General features: G+C 42.0%; 1 protein-coding gene across 1 annotated transcript in view; it reads left to right on the top strand.

The window, feature by feature from the left end:
• The window catches only part of AdamTS-A (ADAM metallopeptidase with thrombospondin type 1 motif A), a 752,668-nt gene that overhangs the window by 302,070 nt on the left and 425,359 nt on the right, over window positions 1-25,239 (top strand). Inside the window, exon 2 of the mRNA XM_071594266.1 lies at window positions 19,159-19,375. Within this exon, the coding sequence (XP_071450367.1) occupies window positions 19,159-19,375 (217 nt within the window). The remainder of the gene's footprint in view (window positions 1-19,158; window positions 19,376-25,239) is intronic.

Raw genomic sequence — 25,239 nt, 5'->3', positions numbered from 1 at the left:
TTCTTATATATATATATATATATATATATATATATATATATATATATATATATATATATATATATATATATATATATATATATATATAGCCATCCGTGGCGCCGTCCGCCGCTTCCAATATATATATATATATATAATATAAAAATAGAGAGAGAGAGATAGATCGATAGATATATATACATGACCACTGACCGGAGGGTCCTGGGTTCAATTGTCAGGCGAGTCTCTGGGCACCTGCAGCTCCACCTAAGCTATGTGATTTTTCGGGTACCAGATCTTTCTGGGAAACCATAATCGGCACAGGGAAAGGAATTGCCCCCTACCATGGTGTGTGAATTTCACACGCCGTCGGGCTTAGTACTGGGTGAACTTAACCATCACCTATCAAACCGACCTTCGGGTTGATCGCTAAATTTATGGTTTTATATGCATACATATATGTATATACATACATGTACATACACACACACATGTGTATATATATATATATATATATATATATATATATATATATATATATATATATATATATATATTTATATATGAATAAATGATGCCCACCGCTTCCCTAAATTAATTTATTATGACCCGTTATAAAGTTATGTGCATAAGATCGAAGGGGGTTGTCAGAGGAGTAATTCAAGGGAGGCATGAGAGGTGGGCTGTAGGGCGTATAGAGTTGCCTCGGAATGTTGAAGGCTGTGATGTATAGAGGGGAGAATGTAGCGGAGATTAAACGGAATAGAGGAATAGATTAGCTGGGCGGAATGGAGGGAGGCAGGAACGATGCAGAATGGTGCAGTGCAACGCAAGCAGTTCGATTATTAAGCGTCGTGTTCGTCGGGCCTTTTGAATTGCAGCAGTCCGAAATCAATGGTTTCATCAAAAATACATCATAAGAGATGAGCCTCTTGTCAATGGTAGCTTCATTTACTCGTGAGAGGTGGGAGCTGTAGACCACTGTTAAGGGGAGGAGCATTCTCTCAGTGATAATAATTTATTAGGGTCCTTCAATGATCGTGAGGATGCCATAAAATTGACGGAGGTCATCGATCGGAAGTTCTTTGACGCTTTGTATTTTGATACGCTCTAAAATGCTAGCGCCATCTTGCAGTGGAGATACTCTTCTTTTGCACCGCAAACAACACTGTGACCGAAGTCATGGAGGATTGCTTTCGTTAGAACGTAGTCCTTGGTGCGAGAAGAGAAAGGGCAGGAGTGGAGCAATCAATTCGGGGTGCATGTCTAAGGGTGTGTTGTAATACCCCAGTTTGTGGATATTTTTTTTTAAGGTAATTACCGGTTAAGGTAGGTTTTTTTGGATGGACACTACTACCAAACAAACATTTTATTATTCCTAACAAAACACAAAATCCATCATCCTACTCTATATCAGGTCCCTCTTCATCTCTGAGTACTTTCTTCCTCCCTTCATCCCGTCCAACATCCCTATCCTGTTCCTTCCCTTTCCTCTTTTGCCCAACATTCTCCCCTCAATTACAGTCTTCAACATCCCGCTGCCGGTCAATACCCCCTTCAGCCACTTTTCCTGCCTCCACAGGGATTGCTCCCAACAAACCCCTCTCTTCGCCCACCATACCAAGTACTTCCTCGTTTGTTTTCTTCTCTGTCCATTTCACCTTCTCCATTCTTCTCCACACCCACATTTTGTGGATATAAGATTACCATATTTTAATGCCGTATTTTTTTGTACCCTTCTAGCTCTTTTATGTATCATCATAGTCAAATAGTCGTACTCTTTTGAGCAAACAGTAATTTTTCGTTTACAATATGTAGAAATATGGTCATTCGAAGGCGGGAGTATTTTTACGTCATTGGAAGCCGGTGAGGAAGGCATTGTTTGTGGGAATTTTACTGGAGAGAAATATGTTGTGGATAAAAGGTAAAAGTTATATAGTTTAGTGAAATCTGGGAGTGGTGCAGAGAGCGATCCTCTGCTCGATTGTTAGCTGTGAGTGAAACCGTGTTGCAGTTCCGCGAGCGAATCAACTTGGCAGGCCATAACTTCAGTCGAAGTCGCGATAGGATTACGTAAACATCCTCGGCCCAGCTGTGAGGACAAGAAAGAAAATGCATTCATGAATCGAAGGAGCTTATATAGTATCCAAAATTAAGATCTTTCAACTTTGCTAATGAGATATGGATTGCATGACGAGCTAAGTGGGATTTGACCAATTAGAACTTAAAATTAAGCCATGTACCGTACGGTTTAACCACAAATGGAGGAAATTAGAGAGCTATCCTCATGCTGCTACACCTTGGTTGATTAATGATGAAAGAAGGCACTTTGCTTTTCCACGCAGGAATTTTTTTTATTGCGACCTAGGTTTCGTTACCGCGTAACATCTTCAGGTCGTCGTGCCTTCTTTAATCATGAAGGATTTCCACCACGTTACACTTAAAACTGTGTCATTTAATTAGTTGATTAAGGGTATAATATTTTTAATCAATTCAAGCAGAGGTAGGAAGAGTGTAGATATTATTATTAAATTTTAAAAAATGTATTGGGCATAAATATGGCAGGATTTGAATGCTATATCATATGTACTTTCATTGCTTTATTTATTATTTTTATGATATGTATTTAATCGGGGCATGTATTTGTGTTAGAACAACGATTGGTGATGGACGAGAGTGGGATATCTTCATTCGTACACTTTCATTATTTGAATGAAAAATAAAACTTAATTGTCCTAGCCACTTTTAATCAGTCATCTGATACATTGAGAGTAACTACGGGAGTACGAGAGTAACTACGGTAGCTTAATGTTTTATGGAGTCACAGATCGTATTTGATTCAAGCAATTAACGATATCGAAGGGACAGCAAGGGCAGGTCGGCTCACTTCCAAACTTAGCTCGTCGTCTAAGACTAGCGTTAGGATTTTCAGAATACTGCTTTTAAAAAAGGAGCCATTCATTCGAGAGAGAAGAAGTCTTGGGAGGATTCTATGTATGCTGTCGTGCATTTTACGAAATTTTCCATAGTTTTACATGTGTGTGTTAAGTGTATTATTTTTGATTTGATGGAGAGGGAAGGCTGTAACGATATTCGGTTCACAGCTGATGGAAGAAGCAAGAGAGAGATAATGCATGGAGATCCCGAGCGGCGAAGGCCCTCCGTCAGAGGAAACGACTACTAACGGCGAAAGGTGCCACCGCAGACATGAATAAGGGATGCGTCAAATGCAGGCGTCTTTTATTTGGAAGAAAGATTTGGATGATAGAGAGCAGAGAAAAATAGATGGCAGCTAATTGAAATGCACATTATAAAGTTATCATAAAAATTAAAAGGATGGACACGGTAACAAATGAAGAAATACTTCAAAAAGGGTGGGTGAATACTTAGAGAGAAGACTATTGAATGGGACACTCAATGAAGGAGAGGGCATCTGATTGGGCCCTTTCTGAGGCACGATAGTTAGGAGAGCTGGCGGAGTGCATCTGTAAGGGAGGCAGCCGGGGTCCCCATTGCGCTCGTTGTTTTTATCCCCTGGGTCGGTAGGATGGCCTAATTGAGTGTCAGTTTGCCCCTTATGGATAATTAAGTGCCCAGCATTCCTGAGCTCAAGTACGGTGATCCTGGGCCACGCTTTCTGTCTAGGCAAGTGCAGAATCTATCAACACAGTTCGGAGGGTCCCAGGGGTTTGTTGGTGTTCCTTCACTCTGGCCATTCCCACCATTGTGCGTAGTTGACCTCTGTCGAAAGGTGGACGCAAATCGGCATGGATTGGTCTAGGCCCAGGAATATAAACTTTGGCGTCACTTAAAGCCTTTAATCATATCATATGTAGATTACACCATGTAGCAAAAAAAAAAAATTGGCCAAATGGCCCCGACTCGAACCAATGTTGCGGGCTTGTCGGGCAACCAAATGCCTAAAGGTGGTTCTCAAAAATAAAATACAAAAAACAACAACAACAATAATAATATATACAAGAAAAAAAACAGATAAAAAAATAATAAAAGATTGAAAAAAGCTAAAGTTAAAAAAAATATATATATATATAAATTTTTTTTATGCAAAACAGAAAAAAAAAGTAGTTTGTAGACCAGAGTTATAGTATGATGTTTGATCTTAAAAGATTTAGGATTAGTAAATATGTTACGTCATGTTGACGTGTTAATGGGCAACATGTTCCAGCCCTTAATTTAAGGTAATTTAATTTAGTTTCTCTTCTTAATTTACGGCCAATTGCCAACCCACTACTGGTCTTTCTTTCAACTTCTCCTTCACTAACGCTGGAAAGGTACACGTTCGTCACTTACACTTTCGTTCGTTATTATATCCTATGTGCATATTGTACAACCACTACAGCTGAAGGGGTGGACGATGTCGCACCGAAGCAGTTTTATAAGATAGGGCAAACGCCCAGACAAAATGGGGTTCTGGTCTGGTAAAGCCTTGCGTGGTATGCCAAATATCAGAGTGCTGGGCTGTGTCCCATGTTCCGGATTCACATTAACCTACTGAATACCAAAATTTGAGGAAACATTGGATTCCAAGGCCCAGGGAAGACCAAAGATGAACTGAAAGAAACGAGAGATGGAGAATGTCAACGCAAGGGGCTGTGAAAGAAAGGTAGGCAGGGAACGGGGCGTGGACAGGGGACCAAACCAAACCTCGGATGGATAACCGTAGTGACGATTCGGTTCACACTATAAATGGTCCGCAGCTCCGTGGGAGCAAATCAGGTTGGCGTTGCCTTAATTAGCACGAGTATGACAGCAAACAAATTAGACTATATAGGAGCATGGTTTAGTCAGATTCTAGAGTTTCATTTATAAAATTAGGCACATTCAGGGACTGTTCTGAGTTCCTTAATTCATATTGTGAGGAAAATTTGTCTCTTTCGGAATTTGATGGGGATGTGACACCCACGGCCCTCCCTTTCTCTTGGGTGGATCAGAAAATCCCTCCGCCCCCTTCAACTCGCTTCGACGGTTGCTTCATTGCCTCCCATGTCCCCGATAAGTGATTTGAGTCGTTCGCTCGCCCTCTCGCTTTCCCACGTTTCATTGATAATTAGTCGTTAAATAATCCATTACCGTTGGCTCTATATAAAGCTCCCAACTTCCATTTAATGAACGGGTTTTTACGACGCCTCGAGTAGAGGTATGAGCTCTTTAAGAGCGACACCTCGGTGAAAATCGGCGGAAGCGGTCTTTTTTCGGGCGAAGTGAATAGGCGAGGAGAGGGAGGCCGGAGAGGGGGGGTTGAAAGGGTGGCGGGGGGGGGGGGGCGTCTCCTCTCGCCAGTTAAGGTGCTCCCCCCCGAGAGGGCAAAAACAGGCTTCGCCACGCATCGCCTTGTTGTCCAAGTGGGAATACAATCGATGCGCCAATATGTCTTGAAGGAAATATCCCAAGAAACTGCTGGAGATGCCGCAACAGTAACTTTTAACGGAGTCATCCGCTAATATACATTTGAATGCAACAATATCAGAGCGTATAAATCATTCGTCTTGACCTTATTAGCGAACCATCGAAACATAATGAAACATAACCATTTGCATACTAGTGAATGACTCCGTTAAAAGTTACCGTGGCGGCATCTCCCGCAGTTTCGTGGAATTTGTCTATAGTAAAAACAGCCTCAGTGTTTTAAGTTGGCATGGACCACGTGGATTGCGGCGAACAATTACGAATGCCTGGGACATTGTATGTGCGGTATTTCTTCACAACACCTTGTTCCTATAAAGCCCCCAAATGCCAGAGTTAAAGAGGACGTCTCGTATAATGTAAACACTAGCTGTGTAGCATACTAGACCGAATAGAATAAAATTGAATCATAGCTTAGCTGGCTAAAGAACTCGGTCGGACATCAAGAATTCTGGGTTCGAATCCCGGTTTAAGGCAAATGATTTTGACACCCTGGCATTGTTGCATTGAAAGACATACTTCTCGAGATCCTTTTTTCAGTCCTGGAAGTAAAACAAAGCTGGATGTGGTACAGATTTCAAAGCTATGGAAATATATAAGAAAGGACTAACTCATGGCTTTTTTTAAAGTTGCTAACATTTATTGCAGCTGTTTATTGCTGCTACCTTCGTCTAGAAAGGAAGAGTGAACATTAGTTGAATAAGCATGTTGAGAGAATGAATTTGTTTCTAATTACTCGGAAGACCGAGGTCACTTTGAGTCGTACAAATCTGTGTCATTAGGGACATGGTGTTCTATTGGTCTGAACATTCGGCCAGAGTCTGGAAGATACTGACACAAATCCAAGGTGATACCTTTGGATGAGCTCATTGAAATACCGACGCTGTTATCTGAAAACCGTAGTGGGAAACTGAAAGTGTCAAAGGAAAAGTGGCCCCTATCCAGTTATAGCGTGGATTTCATTCGGCGCACGGTGTTGGTTCAGAGTAGCTTCCGTTCCCCCTGCCACGCACCTTTTGGTGGCTCGCAGGGTATTGATGAAGATGTTCCATATCAAACAGCACAATCTTCTAGTTCATTGCTGTGGGGCTGGGTACTTCTGCGGAGTGTATTTTCCATAATATTGCTGTGACTCCATTCTATAGTCCACTTCATTTTTAATGCATCATCGCCATTAGTAGTGTTTCAATTCCAAGATCAGTTCCCTGCAGCCGTCCGTTCCTCCCTTCTCACTCTTATTGCCCGCAGCTTCCTTATCGCCTCTCTGTTTCACGTCCTTCTTAATCTGTGCATCTCGTGGTCACCCTCGAGAGATCTTTCCTGTGGAAGCAAATGTCCTTCGTTCTTCGTGTTGATCCGTTCTTGGTTTCTTCAGAAATGCAATCAACACATTCTTCTCGGAGTCCGCTGGTAGTTAACCACTGTCGTAGCTGTCTTTTATTTTGATGCGTCAATATCTTCTTCTTCTCCGGCACTCGGTGCTTTGGGATTGGCTGACGACTACTTACTGCTTATTTCTTTATTTCACTGCACTCTCCGCATCCAGTTTCTTCCATTTTGTTTCACACATGCAAATGGAAGCCTAACTCTTCATCCTCTTCTTTGGCCATCCCTCAATGCCGCAGCAGATAACCAACCAGAGTGTCCCGTGTGCATTGTTTTTCCTTCCCCAGGGTTCACTCTTCGCCTAATATCCTCATCAGACAAACGTATTGTGCAATTATATCCGCTCTATGTATGAAGTTTGATTAGTAGTTACCTTCTTCCAATTATTTCCTTTGGGGCTAACTGAAAGTAAATAATACAGGGTTCGTCCGGAAAATAAGTGTACTGAGCTCAGGAAAAAAAATTTATTACACTTTTACATATCTTAAGCTAATATTCCTCAAATTAGGACCCTTGTGAGTCGATACACTTGTTCCAGCGGCGTTCCCATTCCTGGAACGCTCCCGCGAAGGCATCATCGGGAACCTCTCGAAGACTCGTCGTCGACCTCTTCTCTGCCCTCCACGAACATCTTGTGCCACCGAAAGATCATGTTTCTGGACATGGCTGACTCCCCGTAAGCCTGGTTAATCATACCGACAGTTTCGGTAGACGATTTCCCAAGCTTTACCGCAAATTTGATGGAATAACGCTGCTCCAAAAACTTCGGCATCGCGTTCCGTGACGTGGGTCGAAGCGTGGAGGTTCGCGTTAACAGAGCTCCTCACTACACCACAGCTCAGAGCCGACTGCCTTTTTCAGCGTCGCTTGCCAACATACCCCCCTCCAATCGCAGCCCGTCAGAGCGGTGCTGGGCGCGCCTGGAGCGGCGCGCCCAGCCCAGGAGTCAGTACACTTATTTTCCGGACGAACCCTGTATAATGTGTGGAAATTAAATTTAAACAACTTCGCCTTTCCACATAAACCACTTTTATTACTACCTAGGTTTCGTTATGGTATGACATCATCAGGATGTTTCGTTTTGGTATAACACCTGATGATGTTATACCATAAAGAAACCTAGGTAGTAATAAAAAAGTGGTTTATGTGGAAAGGCGAAGTATTTAAAATTTAATTTCAATATGAAGAATTTCCACCAAGTGACGCCAGAAACTGTTTCATTTAATATAATGTGTAATGAAAGTCATCTATTAAATTACGTAATGAATAATTCATAATTTATTTTTAACGCACAATGATAAATAAGTAAAATCAGAATGTGTTTAAATTTCTGTCGTTGAATTTTGTGGTCGGGGTTGACAACTCTCCACACTTAAATTCTATTTATTTCCATTGAGAAAGCTTCACACTTATCATTGGCGACAATTTTCACTCTCGATTATAGTCGCTGTCGAGAAATCTTTTACTGCGCGATGACAAATTCATACGAAGCCTCGCTACGAAGAGCTAGAAATTGAATCTGCGGTGGTGAGAACAATCGATAGCGTTATTGTTCCGAGGGGTGCGATAGGTGTCGCGATGGCCTCACGGTGAATGCCCACGCCACCGCATTGAGAACAACGCCACGCCTTCGTTGCTTGTCACGCCGAAGACGCATCCCCGAAGCCCTTTAAATCCATCGCCAACGACTGCATTCCGACTAGCTACGCCCCCCCCAGCCATGGCAACTCATTGGTTTTGGTATGTAGCGCTCACCATGCATTTAGACTCGAATCAAAGATCGACGAGCATTGCTCATTTCCGCGAATCATTGACTAGATCGAAAGACGCGGATTTGGGATAGTGAAAAAAAATTTAGGGTGGAATTGGAAGCAGTGGTCTTCGGTTTTTCACATCGCTGCCAAGACCATCCGCCAGGAAGTCTTAATGGAATGGAAATTGGGATTCTCAGGGGTTTATTCAACCCATGTGCCCGATTTTGTTGCCCAGAGATGGCGTTCGCGAGTTTTTTTTCCCGCCGCGGTTTATATCCGCCGTCTCGGAAATAGCCCTCCCCCCCCCCTTCCCCCCCACCCTCCCGTATGCACGTTCGTGTTTTGTGAGCTTTTGGCGTGTGTACTTTCTCCCCGAAGGATCACGAGACGCAAGCGATTACGAACGGTTGCGATCCGTATTGAATTGAGCGAACACCTGTTGGGCCCCAGGAAAGTGGCGCGCGAACGCGGGGAATGCGCCGATCCCATTATTACGAACGTGCGCTCAAACCAGCCGAGCGCTGGTCGGGAAAGAAGTCTCTTTAATTGTGTGATAGGACGACGGGTTGTTTATTTCCTATTCGCGTTACGTGAACGGGCATAAACACGCCCATATTTAATGAATTACATGTCTGAAGGGAATACAATGTAGAGAAAATCTTCAAGTTGGATCCTACCTTGCTTTTGCTAACATTGTGCATTTTGATGAATCTAGCGACACCAGAACGTGTCTCAGTTTCTCCGGGAATCACAATGTTTTCAAAAAATAATTCTTTCCTGGGAATATGTTGCAGTTAACACCGTTGTGAAATTAGCAAAATCAATCCCTCCTCCTCCTCATTAAAATTTTGGACCCAAAAAATGTTTTCATTCCTCAATTGTAGGTGAACAGATCTCTCCAAAATTGCACCCCTAATACTGTTGATTGTAAAAACATGACATTCAAGGCTATTTAGCCAACGCGTGCGTTTGTTAAAATACCTGTGGAAAGACAAAAGAATATCCAGCTATTTAAGAGTAGTTTTGTCTCATTATTTAGAGTTGTCAATCCGAGGATTGTTTTCTGGCAGCTTTTCAATTCATGTTCTCCGACGGTCAACGATAAGGGATCAGGGTAACTGCAGCAACCGCGAATGGGGCGGAAATGATTTTTCTTATTTCATTCCAACAGCCTAGGATGTTTTCACTATCGCATCAAGGCTTCCAGTTATTGTCCTTTTTGTTGCCTACAGCTCCTATGCACAGGGAAGTGTATCTTACTTAGATGCTGATATACCTGTAGTTATCATGTTATACCCATTATTTAACGAAATATATAGCCACTAACGATTAAGAAAACCTCAATTTTTGATATTGCATTCCTGGTGTGTAATGACCTCCTGCCACACACCCTAGCGGTGGCTTGCAGGGTATAATGCAGGTAGATGCTGTTCTCTTCATCCCTTCGTACCTTCAGTGCTATTTGCGCTCTTTGATTTCTTCAACGACCGCATCTCTTTCTTCATCCTTTGCCTTCCTCGGTCAATTCCTCCACGCTTCCTTCAGCTGGGGTCTTCAGTAAGCCATCGTGCCTAATCATGTGCAATGATTCATCTTTTGAAGACGTGCGCTTTTCCCTCTCCTCTCCATTATTCTTCAGGAATCACGCTATTGCCCTTCTCCAATGCAACTTCCTCGTTCCCTTTCCATTTCATTGATCTGCCCACTCTAATCAAATGTTTCCTTAAACGTCCCCTGCTTATTCTCTCCACTCTTCCTGAATCCCTTCCAATGGCTATGACTGCTGAGTGGGGCTGCGTGCTCCCAGTTTTAATCTTGATAGCAATTATTTTACCCCACCGGTTAGCTAATTGTGGACCTTTTTTTTGCTGAAACTGTATTATTTTTAATCATTTTTTAGGCCGCAATTTAATGTACATCGTGGCTCTATAGATGTCAACCAAAGTGTGAGGTTGGCGCGCCCGAGGTTGGCGCCGCAATCTGAAGAGTATCGACGCGTCGGACACCCGGAGAAATGTTTGCTTTTCAGTTTCATTAAGTAGAATGAACAAACACAAAAACATTGCCAAATCAATGGTCAGTGACAAGGCGCCTGGTTGCATCCGTTGACCAACTAACTAAATATTTTCTCTTATTTCCACCTGTCATCCTCGTCCACTTTTTCCAAATGATGTATTTACTGACTTCATAATCGACGGAAAAATATTACGAAATATGTGATTTCCAATGCAGAAATTCAATCCGGTTGCCAAGGTTGGTCCGGCGGCTGAGTTATACTATGTCTGGCGGCTGATTCTAAGAGATCGAACCAAATATCTCCGCGCGGAACGGAGCGAGCGTTTTATTCCTATATTTAAATGGTTGGAGTCGTTGTTCAATCTCGCAATTCTCGTTTGTGTAACGTGCAGTATTCACATTTAGGCTGGACTTCCACACCCCGTTCGCGATTTTGAAAGGGGTGGGAGAATATTTGAGGAATATTTTGAGGTAACGGAGTAAGTCTTCGAAGGCACACAGTAAGACATCATTCAGAGAATGGCCAGGACATGTTCACGGGACCCCAAAACACGTATTTCCATTGAAATCCCGAAATCGATTTTTTCACGTAAACAATACTTTCCCTTATGCCTCGTACGGAGAAAGTAAAAATGGTTGGAGTGAAAGACACACACACAAACTGCACGCACACACCCATATGCCATTAACACAAGGGTGAACAACTCTCCCCTTCTCTGGGAGGCTTCGTCTGTTGTGCCTTTTGTCGCTTGGAGGCGTTGCGGATGCCCATGCAACATTTCACGCATTCCCCTGCGCAGTACCAAAGGAACGTCGCCATTATTTCAATCTATCGGTTAAGCAAGGTAGGGTTCATCGCCTGGTGCTTAATATAGAAAAATAAATAAATATAAATTTATATATATATATTTATATATATAAAAATATATATATATTAAATATATATATATATGTATATATATATATATATATATATATATATATATATATATATATATGTATATATATGTTATTTTTCGAATATTAATTGGTAATCTACCGGTTAAGGTAGGTTTTTGGATAGACAGAACTACCAAATAATTCAATTGCCTCTCTTAAGAAAACACAATCCAGAAACGTAGTCTACATCATCTCTGCGTACTTCCTTAATCCTGTCCAACATCCCAATCCTGTTCCTGCCCATTCCTCGTTTGCCTAGCATTCTCCCCTCTATTATGGCCTTCAACATCCCACTGCCGATCAATACGCCCTTCATCCATTTTTCCTGCCTCCATATATATGTGTGTATATATATATACACACACACACACACATATACATATACATATATATATATATATATATATATATATATATATATATATATATATATATATATATATATATATATATATATATATATTATTTTGTCGAAGTAACACGGAAGTGTTGAATAACAAACTTGGAGAACAAGAAACAATATAAGAACACATAAAAAGATCACTTACACGTTATTTCTTGATCATTTCAATGGAATTCAGCTCCGTCTTCCGATGACGTGTGAGTGATCTTTTTATGTGTTCTTATATTGTTTGTTGCTGTCCAAGTTTTATATATATATATATATATATATATACTACCTTGATCAAAAAGTTCCCGGAATAACCACCGTGTGCCGCTCCCATCGTTTCGATTTGAGTTCTGTTTTTTTTGTTAAATTGGTACATCTGTTGTTGATATTCCCTTTAAATCTTAGTGTCATAACTTGACATTTGCAAAAGTTACGTAGCCAAGAGTACATCTATCTCTGTGTGTGTTGGCGATTTTTTACAATTGCAGAAATGGATTTAAATTTGCAACAACGAACTTGTATTAAATTTTGCGTAAAAAACTGATTTAGTGGCGCACGGACGTTGGAAATGTTGGAAAAGTGTTTCGGCAACGATTCTCTAAAAAAAACGGTCGTTTACCAGTGGAACGAGCGGTTCAGAAGTGGTTGTGAGTCAATCGAAGATGATGAACGCAGTGGCAGACCATCGACATCGAAAGTCGGTGAAAAAATTGATAAAGTAAAAGAAATGTTGATCAATAACCGCAAATTAACCATCAGAGAAATAGCGGAGGACTTGAACATTGCCTATGGATCCGCCCAAGACATTGTGGTTAATGATTTGGGTTTCCGTCGTGTAGCAGCAAAGTTGGTGCCAAAAGACCTCAATTTCATGCAAAAAAGAGACCGTGTTGACGTCGCAAAAGACATGATTTGCGAGGCTGAATCCGATCCCACATTCATCAAAAGGATCATTACTGGACACGAGACGTGGGTTTATGAGTACGACACGCAATCCAGACATCAGGCAAGTGAATGGCGTTCACCAAATGAGCCGAGACCAAAAAAACCACGTCGTTTTCAGTCAAAAAAGAAGGCAATGCTGACGGTTTTCATGGATTACAACGGTGTAGTGCATCATGAATTTTTGCCAGAAGGCCAGACAGTAAACAAAGAGTATTATTTGGGCGTTATGAGACGTTTGCGTGAAGCAATTCGCCGAAAGAGACCAGAAATGTGGGCAGAAAACTCGTGGATTTTGCACCATGATAACGCACCGTCGCACAGTGCTATCATTACTCGTAATTTTTTGACGAAAAATGCAACAAATACCATCCAACAGCCACCGAATTCACCTGATTTGGCTCCCTGTGACTTCTTTCTGTTCAATCGAGTTAAAAAACCATTACGGGGAACGCGTTTTAGCAGCCGAGAGGAAGTAATGGAAAAATCGCAGGAAGCACTGATGGACATACCGAAAACCGAATATAAAAAATGTTTCGAGGATTGGATCAAGCGCTGGCATAAGTGTGTTGCAGTCGATGGGGATTACTTTGAAGGGGACAATATAGATTTAGATGAATAAACTTGTATTTTTAATTTTCTGAATAAATTCCGGGAACTTTTTGATCAAGGTAGTATATATATATTTATATAACCTTTATCACTTGGATGTGGCCGGTGTATTTTTCACGCAATTAAAACAACCGTTTCGGTCATTTTGCTGTAAATATCCATTCTTAATAAATACTACACGATGCTCGTTTTTAAAGCAAATTATTCGACTGTAAACCTCCCACCTCGTCAACGTTTAAGGATGGCTTAGTAATTGAACTGAAGAAGGATCAATTTATCTCTGTACTGGAGGAGTTGGAAGTACAATGATGGCATAATGTTGGCGAGATTTTAGACCCGGCGAAAAATGCGTTGAAAGTAGTTTTCACTCCTCCGACCGTTTTTAAATTCGAGAGTCATGAGCGTTTTCGGAAATGATGACACAGTGCCCGAAGAGTTTAGAAGTGAAAATCGGAAATAGATTGGCGATCGCGTAAACGACGACCTGTTAATTTGTAGAACATTAGGAATCTGATCATGTACAACCGGAATTTTGATAAAATTCAATTATAAAACAGTAAATAGCTCAAATAACTCAAGCGATTGATAACTAATGTTTCGAATTTGAGCGCTCCTTTCGCTTCTCTTTTGTGTCCGAATGGACGTCCCACCGAACATTGCGTGGTATGACGAGAAAACATCAGCTGGATCATCGTTTGCGTGGTCAGCGTGTGGGCCGACCTACACACCCTTGTTCCCCTCAGAGGCACTTTCCGTGTCCCACTGACCCAGCGACCGCCCGTGTTGTGCGAGCCAATCCCCGCCCCGCTCAACAAACACACGCCCCCCCCCCTCCCATGCTCACCGCGGAAAAATAGGCATTCCTGCCGTTTCACCCATTTTGTCAACCCCCCCCCCCCCCTCTCTCTCTCGTTACCTATCCGTCAAATGCGCGCATTTGTCCATGTACTCATTTGTTTCTCTCTCTCAATTATTCGTATTCCATTTTGTTTTCTGGGAAAAAAGAAAGCAAAACTGAAAATTCTTTTGAAAAAGCGCTAAAAAGTGAAAGTGAAGGCATATTTGAATAGAGGAAGCTAGAAAATTCGAGCTCGTCTTCGCGAATTTGGTCAATTCCGTACTAATATAAAATAATTTATTTTGGTGAAAATCTCGTTTCGAGTCGTATCGTTAATGTGGTGATGATCAAATAAGTTGGCGAACCATTTAAAGATTGATTTGGGCTGATGATGTTGGAGAGGCTGGAGCAGACTTCTAGAAATCGTGCGTAACGTTTCGCACACCTGTCCGATCTAGGCGGATATTTTTTACGTTAAGACATTTTCGTATTTGATTGTAAAGTGTGGTAAGCAATCAGCAACCCTCACCATTCTCTTTAAAAACCCCGTGATGCTAATGCCCTCTGAAAGGTACTACCAAGTGTTTCGGTTGCCTGCTGATCGGAGGGCTCGGTTTCGATTTCGGATGAAGCCTCTTGGCTTACGCAAACCGCGTGACTTTTTTCTCGATACCAGCTATTTCAGAGAAAACACAAGCGCCAGAAGGAGTAAGGAACTCCCCCTGTCAATGTGTATTGTATTTTATACTTGTATTTATAGTACCCTAAAAGCCACCGCTTGGTTGAATTTTTGTGGCAGAGGAGGAATACGTACTAGACTAATCTGGACCCGAATATTTTGACACCTAGTTACATCTTGAATCTATCTGTTCTACTCTCTAATTTTATTGACATGATCTCTCCTACCGTAGTACGATGAGGAGGCGAAGTTTTCCCACGAACGATAACGGATAACATTATCCGACCTTGATTGTGGTAAAAATATTCGGGTCAAAATTAATCTGGGGTATATTCACCCCCTGCCACACACCCTAGCGGTGGCTTGTAGGATTCTAAAGTACGCGTATGAAATATGAAATATCAAAGTGAGATTACGGAGAAACGTCCGCATCTCGACTAGGGAGCTTAAACTTCTGCTTCGCGCGCACACAAGCCCCGTTTCGCCAGTCCCACCGCGGACGGCGGCGCTCCTCGATTGTTTTGCAACCCCGTCGGAGTCAGTCAATGCACCCGCCCTCGAAAGTGTCTCTCGCTGCAGCAGGTCACATCCAGGAGGCGTCGGGCCGAATTAATTCTGCGTCCCCGCCTCCCGCTAATGAAACAATTCGCATTCAAGCTCGCCATCCGCGCACGTCCGTCTGTCTCTCTCGTCGGTGGAAGGCGTCGGCTCGCCCCTCGGGAATGCCCCTCCGAGACACGCACGCAGCAGCGAACCCATCACCCGGCGACTTAAACGCGGCGAGCGTGCATAAAAACGACTCGGGAACGCGCTCTCCCATCAACTCCCTTCGCGGAAGCTCTAAGTCATTGTCCTCCTCCCCCTGGGGGGGGAAGGGAGGGGGGGGGGTGATTGCGGCGCTCGAGGACTGCCTACCAGCCTGCCGGGGGGTTGGGAGGAATTAAGATTCCGTCTCCGGCGCACCCCGTGACCCAACGGTGGCTCGTGCACGATCTTATTGGAATGCACCTCTTGCACTTCGTCATTCTAATACTTTCGATTTTTGCGACGCCGCGGATGCCAAGTTAGATTTCGCGAAAGGAGTGGGAAATTTTATTCGAATTAGTTTTTTCGCAAATTTCACTTTTTTCCACAAAAACTTAATTAATGAGCGTATTCTGGTGGAAAGAGAAAAGGAGTTGTCCACCTCAATCTTTCTTCTCAATGTAGAGAAATTAAGTCGGTAATTTTTCCCACGAACACAGGGGTTTAGAATAAAGGTGACTGGCCACGCAGCGGAAAATTATTTTGGGTGAAAAGTGTTCTGATACGTAATATCCCGCTGCCGCGCACCTTGGCGCAAGTTTTCAGGGCATAGTGTGACAATTAATAAGTTTAGTGAAAAAGTTGAAGCGAAGGAGATGGTAAAAAGGAAAGAAAGATGAGACATGAAGTTTTGTAGGGAATTCGTTGAATGGGGTGTGTGCATGAGGTGTATTTAGCCGCTCAGCCCAGAGAAGACAAGTATTTTAGCATTTTCAGAACCCTGCAAGCCACCGCTAGGGTGTTGTTGGCAGGGGGTGAATACACATCATACTAATTTTCATCAGAATACTTTTCCCCTTAGAGCGGTCAGGCGACGTTATTCTGATCCCTTATCGTTCGGGGGAAAATAGATTAATTGATTATTATCTGTTCTACACTGAATATCTCTAATTTTATTTACGTGATTTCGCCCACTGTAGAGCGCTGGGGCTAATAGCACGATTTCAACATTATTGCTGTAGAGACATCCTTCCAAGTTACGCATGATATTTAATCTCTTTAATTTAACTTTCGTTAAGAATAGGCTAATACTGACGTCGGGTTTCTCTCCACCCTTCCTACTACTGTTATTATAAATCCTATTTTTTTTTGTTAGCTTTTCCACGTATTCCCCGTATGTGTTTCACCCAGGAGAGGTCGTGAGTGAGGGTAACGCCTAAGTACATAATCGAGTCTACGCTATATATTTCGGTGTTCTGATGCAGTAGGCAAAATTAGCCAAAATTAGTAGTCAAAATTAGTCTGGTGTGCATTCACCCCCTTCCACAATCCTTTGCGGTGGCTTGCAGGGTACTAAATCAATAAATAGGCGTTCGGGAAGGAATTGCACTTTTTCCAATAATGCATTACGACGCATTTTTTTTCTATTCTAACTGACTAATCTAATTTTCAATTCTAACTAACCAGTCTCACACTTGCGTTGTATAGCACGTAGGTCATCTGTTAAAGCTTCTTTATCCTCAGGATTACCTTAATATTTCTTAAAATCACTCCATCGTCGGCAAATAAACGTATCTTTCTAGTGACTACGGAGTTAATGTCGCTCACGTTAAGAAGGAATAAAAGAGGTCCGATAACACTTCCCTGGGGAGCTCACGTAATGACTTCATTACATTAGAGCTAACACTATATATAATTACTGTTTGTACCCGACCGTAGCCGGGCACATAGTACCTCCCTACGATTGTTCTGCTGCGCAAAAGAGCGTTTATTGTTTTATTATTGAAATAACATTCATTAGTCGTTCGTATATTGTATTAGAGTAGTAATTATTTGATTTTTAGGAGCCTCGACGACTAAGGCTATTTGCATTAAGGTTTATCAAAATGTAATATTTATTGTTATGAAATCCCAACCACTTTGGAAGTGTATTTTTTATAATCTTTTGAAAGCGTCGTCAGTGTTCTATTGCCAACGTGCGTGAGAGTAGTGAGTATGGGAAGGAGAAGACTAATCGAGTTGAGGGGGGTGTACTTAATTAAATATTTCTTTAACGTAATCAATGCAAAATAAATTGCATCACTCTTTGACCAAACTTCCGCCAATCCCCGCCGTGCCTTTGAAGCTAGCTGTATTGATTAGAAATTTCTAATTCTCTAAAAATACTCAAGATTCTTATGTTGTGACATCAGCATAGCGTCGTCATGACTTGGCGTCAGTGATAAATTTCGGCCGTTGAAATTCCCACGGTGAGATGATCGCGACATAGCGGCGAAATGTGTGAATTATTTGTGGTTTAATGTCATGCTTTTGGCAGTCCTTTGGCTACCTATAAATCAGGAGTACTTGCCTAGTTTCTGGCTGGTTCATTAAAAAAATAGTATTCCAGTGAAAGTGGAATTTTCAACGGTATTGAGGAACATTTCATTGGTGCGATTGTTCTCTTTTACTGGATGATCTAAACTTCCACTAAATGAAGCTTGGAATTTATAGAATTTATTTGGGGGCTGTTTATTTTTCAATTGTAAGCAGAGAGTTGAATTGCCTCCCCAAATAAAATTTGGAGTCAGTTTGTCATCCCTGTTTTCTCGGCCATTGATATGTATTCCACTGACAAGGTTTACCAGAGTATGGAAGGTTGGTCACTATTACATAACGACGATACAAGAAATAATTTTACTTTTTTACTAAAATTATGAAGTGCAACGTCGTAAATTCGAGTTGATTGGGACCAGGAGTGATCCGGTTTGGCTAAAATCCGAATTGAGTGGAAATAAATGGACGAAATAAAAATGAAAGACAGCTTTGAACGACTCGCTCATACAGTCTATCTCATTTTTTTTTTCTTATGTGAGTACCCTGCAAGCCAACACCAAGGTGTGTGGCAGGGGTTGAATACGCACCAAACTAATTTTGACCCGAATATGACCCTACCACGGTCGGGAAATATTATTCTGATCCCTTATCGTTTGTGGAAAGAATGACTTCCTAAATCGATCTGTCCTGCACTTAATCTCTCTAATTTTGTTGATATGATTCCTCCTACCGTAGTGCGTATAATGGGGTAAACGATGGTACGATAGGTCCGGGAATATATTTTTCAATAGTTCTCATAACTCACATAACTGTTTTGGAGGTCAACTTAAAAAGTGCTTTTTAGTAAACGAATCATTTATTCGTTAATATTTATTTGCCTCACAATACTACTTTAAAGAGTTTTTATTTGCTCGATTAGACAGGGAATACGGATCAATTAGGGCCGGATGAAATGATGTCGCATCGTAATTAAAGATACCGTTTGAAAATTCTAATGTGGGAAATCTTTCCCGCTCCCGGGTGTTATCGTGACGCGAATCTCCGCGTCACGTTCGAGGAGCGCTCTCCTCTCGCGACATTTGTCTCGTCGCTCCCTGCCGTTCGTGAAATTGACGAGCACCTCTCTCTCTGTCCGCAGTGTCCACTCTGTTCCCGCCCACTGGGATCGGCCCGTCGTCGCCCAGCGCCGCCGCCGAGTCCACGGAGGCCCCCGGGCGGCGGAGGAACTTAAGCGTCGGAGCTGCCGGAGTGCACGAGATGGAGCAAGTCCGCCCTGTAAAGCTCCCGCCCACCGCGGAGGAGCAGGCAGAGGCCGCCGCCGAAGACGAAGGGGACCACTCGCCCCCGAAACTCAGGTAAGAAGACATTACCCCGGGCTCTTTTCCCCCCTCCCATTCCCCTCCTGACATTCGGGGACTCCCAGTTCGAAGCCATCATCATCGGTTGCTTGGCAGTGTCCCCGAGATTCGGTTTTCCTATTCTACAAACAGCGATATAACGGAACCTTCCGACGATATTATTTGAAATTCATCTGAAGTATTTTCAATAAAAAAGGTAATACATCACCACTCCCTACCCATTTTTCATTCAAAAAACGCCCACCAGTTCATATGTGATTGATTTCTCGTACCATCCAGGCTTTCTTAATTACGGCTGGAACACTATTTCTCATTATCGTACCTTACAGTGAGGAATACTGTTGACATTACACAAACGTTCTTGTATCGGCGCTTAATGCAGTCACAAGTTCAGGCGTTGCACTCGAGGTCATTTCCTCCAAGCACAATACAATAAAGAAAAATGTATGCGCATCTTCGCATTTTCGCACTTTCGGGAATTTTGTGGCGTGAGAATAAATATTCCTCTCGACACCAGACACGTCCAAATGGAGGGCATTTGTTTGTCCCCAATAATATTCGCTACTGTAAGGTTTGACAGTAGTTGTCACTCTCGAGCGGCCTGTATGCCCGTCACTTACGAGTACTAATGTCAGCCTTCGAGAGCTCTAAGCTTCATGTGCGAGTATATTTACTATTCCTTCGACGAAGTATAATCTTTCCTTTAGTTGGGAAATTTCGGTCAAAGGTAATGTATTCTAGTAGTGGTCATCATTACGGCAGGCAGTATTACCGGTTGGGTTTGATAGGTGAGGCACACCCTGAACGATAGCACTTTGAATTGATGGATTCAGGCTAAAGGAGGGGTGACAATTCAATTGGAGTTGCATTGCATTTTTATACATACTTCCTAAATTAAGTCCCTCTTCAAAAATTACGACTACTAAGCAAAATTTAAAGCTAAGTTAAAAGTTTTATCGTGTTTTAAGGCTTATCATTCTACGAAAAATGTGTGGCTGGTGAGATTCGCCAGTACTAACGGGCGTGAAATTTTGAAGTAGGAAAATATTCTCCGGTTATTTATACATGATTTGTATGAAAGTATCGAGAAAAGTTTCTTAAAAATGGATTTATATTAGATATTGCTGCAATGCTTCCGAATTCTTATAAGTACATCCCTTGAGCGTCGGCCCACCCTTGCCCTTGCGGCTTTTCCTCGACTCGAAGGCTTCCCGGTGGGCGAATTCCGGAAGGTCCTTAAGGGTACGCGTGCAAGCTTCTTTGACGGCACTTGGGGGGTGCCATTGATGGTGTCCTTTGTGGGAGGATTTCACTTTTGGTTATAGTCAGCTGGTGTGTGCATGCTCATCTTGTCCCACACTGCTTTGCGCCCTGGTCATTTTCTTCGAGACGCGTGCCGTTGCAAAGGGAGCATCTTTGATGCCCACATCTCGATAGGCGTGTCAATCAATCTCGGCGCGAGGGTGACATTCCCAAACATCGTTCACAATCGATAACTCACTGATCTCTTCGGCGTCACTGTGAATCAGCCTCTTTGGCTGTTTCAGCCTTTCTTATCATCTTTACCCTCTAATGCCCCGGAACGGACAGTTTGTTTGGATGAAAAATTATATATTTTAATTGAAAAGGTTCAAGCAACAAATGGGTTATACTTGAGGGAAAAAAAAGAAACCCCCGAAGGTTAATTTAGACATAAATTTCTTTCCGAGGAACAGCTGACTCGTGAATGCGGGAACCCACGATAAGGAGCGAGCTCACTGGCATAATGGCGCTTGTCTTTTGGAGATTCGCCCGAGCGACCCCTCCCTTGAAACACAAACCAGAGATTAACTTTGGAAATCACTGTTATTATCAGTGGTTTGTGATTTTCAAATCACTGCATTATCGCATCCAAGACCCCATCCAAATCCGCGTGAGTACCTCAATTATGCTGATTGCAATCACGATCACGCATTTTATCGGGAGATGCTTTCAGCCATATTATTTCGAGTAAGCGCAAGTTACGTATCGCAGGGAATCGCGGATTTGTGTGCATGGAAACCAGTCAGTCAGTCTGGAAAACCGGAATTAATCGGGGAATTTCGCCCTTCTGGAAAACTCGGGGAAATTTGCGGATGCTCTGGAAAAGTATAATATAATATAAATTATATTCACACATTTTTCTATGGAAAGTTCTGTCCGCCTGTCATTTTGATGTACGTTCGGGAGACAGTGTTAACTCAATTCTGGATATCTCAGCTAATCTTCTCTTTGCCCTCCTTGATCTTTCATTGAGAGACGAATAGAGGTTTCTAAATTGAGGCAGTCCTTCACGTGAAAATAAAGGCCCTGAATATAATGCTCCCTGATAATCATTATTTGATATTTTAATACACTTTGTTGGTGTTCATTTTACTCGTTAAATATGAACAGTTTAAAGGAAAGGAGAAAGCATGCGGTAATTTAATGTAGTGTTGGCTTTAAGGATTTTCATTGTTAGAAGCAGCTAAGAAATGTAGGCGTATTATGTCTGTGTCCGTCCAAAACCTACATATAATGGTTTACTGCCAAATAATAATTATTACAGTTGTTTATTCCTGTGTTTAAATCATATGTTTATGGTATACAGTTAAACTATGTCCCTTGACCGCAAAGTTGCCTAGAAGTGATTTTATTGCGTTTGCGACTAATTTTAATGCTTCCTGTTGATCTATAAGTATGATAAAAAATTGAAAATAATTTATAGGTGTAACAATATATGTAACTACGGTATGAGGAGTTAGGATTTTAGAAAATAAGGATTTTAGAAGAGTACTAGGTGAATGTAATGATGAAGTCAACGAGAAATTATATCTGTCGCTGGTTAGGCCTCATTTAGAATATGCTTCTAGTGTTGATGTAATCCTCACGAAGTTGGGTTGATTGCCGAGTAGGATCGCGTGCAGCTTAGAGGAGCTAGATTTGTAGAACGTAGCTATGAAAAATTGAGTATCGTATCCAAAATAATGGAGCAGATATCCAAGAAATCACTCACGGAGAGAAGGTTAAATTACAGATTAAATCTCTTGCATAAACTGGAATGACGTCTCTGTTGCTTTGATGTTGAAAATGTATTATTACCCCCCCCCCCTCGTACTACGGTAGGAGATATCATGTCAATAAAAGTAGAGAGATTAAGTGTAGAACAGATTTAATGTCATTTTTTCCACGTACAATAAGGGATCAGAATAACGTTGTCCGGCCGCGGCAGGCGGGTAAAGTAGTCTGGTGTGTAATCACCCCCTGCCAGACACCCTAGCGGTGGCTTGCAATGTACCATGTATACCATATACCATACCAGGTGCACCAATAATTTTTTGAACGTCGTGCGTGGTGCACGTATGGTTTTACTTGAAACTGCCGGAGTCGTCTGATGTCGCGTCTTCTTTTCCTTGATTTTTCCATGCATAGAGGGGACTCTATTTTTCCTGGCTGAGATTTCTGAAACCATGGTTGTGCGAGCCGACATTTACAGATTTAGAATTTAAGATTTAGCGTCAGAGTAGATTAAATGCATTAAATGAGTGCTCATTTCATTCCTCTGGCATAAAATTCGTATTCATTAGATGGTGAAGAATAAACGAATTACAGATGCTTGTAGCCGCAGATACCATTGAGCGGTATGGGAGTGAATTAATGCATAATATTTCGTAAGATTATATTTTTATCTTTTCATTTATTTGATGTACCTTTTTTTTTAAAATAATTGCGACCTAATTTTGTGATTTTTTACTATGCTGGCTTATATAATTAACGCTATTGCCACTCTCCGAAAGACAAGGAATTGAACCGAGTTGATTACCGTTGGTGTCACGCTTATTATCATTTGAAAATGATCGTTACTGTTTTATCGAATGCAAATCATTTCATGCCGTGAGCCGTAACAATGAAATGGCGAGTACCGTAACAATGCCTTGATGCTTCAAGGACAGTAATGGCGTCTCATGATCTCACCTGATCCCATTGAATGGTTAGTTGGGTTATTGCGAAAGGACGGTCATTAATCTCACCTGCATCATTGAACATCAAACTCATCAATCTTGCATCTAAGCTTTAATAAGAAAACCCATTCACCAGCCTCGTTGCAGTAATGTACTGGATTTCAAGGCTGGAGAGCTGTAGCTATACTTTCCTTAATATCCCACCGGATTACGATTTCAGGCGTCGGAAAAAAATATACGCTATAAAGGCATCGTGAGTGTCCGTGCCGCGCTGACCGACACTTCTGGTCCTGCCGTCGTCGTGTGACGTGTCATGTAAAAGTGACCAGATGTAACAAATCATCCCCGAGTATTCATTATGCGCTCAGTTTCAATTACTATCTGGCACCTGGTCCAGTCACAGCAACACACATTCGGTTTCGGTTAAATCAAATTTTCTTATGCACATATGAAACGATGTATGTTTTATACGGGGACGGAAGCCTTAATAATACGAGGGCGGGAATCAACCTGACCAAATATGGAGACTATCACTTTTCGGATATCGCCCCTAATCAGGCATTTTTTTCGACCTCCTGTATCCGGAAAGAGAAACGGTGTGCGTCGTATGATATGTCTTGAGTCATGCGCGTACAACTTTTGCTTTTGTCGATTGACCTTCGAGAGAATACGAGCACACTCACTCTCTGTTATATTCGAGATGAAAACCTCCCCGTTGACCTTCCTCCTCCCTCGATGCCTTCTCGTCCACTGCCTTCCTTCATCGACGGAGCAAGAATGCGTTGTCATGGCGAAGTCATAGAGAGGCTAGAGACCATAGGTCCTCCTCTCGTTAGAGGCCACCGGGGCGACGGAGAGCCGTGAAGGTTGCGTCGGGAGGGCGTTGAAGATCTTCCCGCCCGTCTTTGAGTTGTTGGCCCGAGGAAATGGAATCTCTCTTAATTTTCGTTTCTTGGATGACATCCGTTTGTTTGCACAGTGTCTCGCAACTGTCTGTGCAGATTTGTGACCAATCGATCATTTTATTGTAACCGATTCTTCACGTATTTCTCGTCCGTGAACGTTTTTTAAGTGTAATCATTGCATCTACTGCCACTAATATACACTATCCATAGCATGTTTTGATATTGAGTGAAAATGAAAAGTGGATGCATTTGACTGAACTAATGATGGGACGAGGAAATCGTATTGCAGATATTGTTGTCAGGTTTATCCGTGTTCTGCTGGTATAAATACAGACTCTGGACGGTTTTGAACGATCATGCCTTTCTAATTATCACGAGACTTTGCCCAACATTATTTCTTTCTTCATTTCTCCGCAAATTCTCTCTTTCTCCATGTTGTCTAAAAACTTCCTTCCTCCTTCCTGATTACCCGACATCCTTTTAGATATTTTAGCACCCTGCAAGCCACCGCTAGGGTGTGTGGCAGGGGGTCCTTCTACAACGACGGCCTTTCTATATCACAATACCTTTCAATATTTTCTCCACCCACTTCCACTATCCATTGTTGAAACTTCTTAATGCATTTTTAATTATACTGAGTAAGAATGGTTTCTGTAAACAAAAGCTGTATTATTTTTCGTACTCGAAGCGTTAGTGTGTGGGGTCTGATTTTTACAGCGCATTGGCTGAATGTTATTTCCGCGTCAATTACCCGGAGGAGTAACTGTTTTATGTTTCAAAAATACTTCATCGACAGATAATCATTATCTCGGGTTTTGTTAAAATATTATGCACTGAACTGAATTACGCGTTTTACGAGATGCGAAATATTCCTCCAGCCACCAGAAATAATCTTCGTCTGGCCAATAGCCATCATTATGTCATTGCCGTCAAATTTTCCCAAATGTTGGCCATTTATATAACGCGTCATGCCTTTTTTCATAGTTTCTTACCCTTT

This window comes from Hetaerina americana, unplaced genomic scaffold (genome assembly GCF_022747635.1).
Source record: "Hetaerina americana unplaced genomic scaffold, ioHetAmer1.1.p SCAF_6, whole genome shotgun sequence".
NCBI lineage: Eukaryota > Metazoa > Arthropoda > Insecta > Odonata > Calopterygidae > Hetaerina > Hetaerina americana.
The sequence above is the reverse complement of the archived record's forward strand: the minus strand, read 5'-3'. Positions and strand labels throughout refer to the sequence as shown.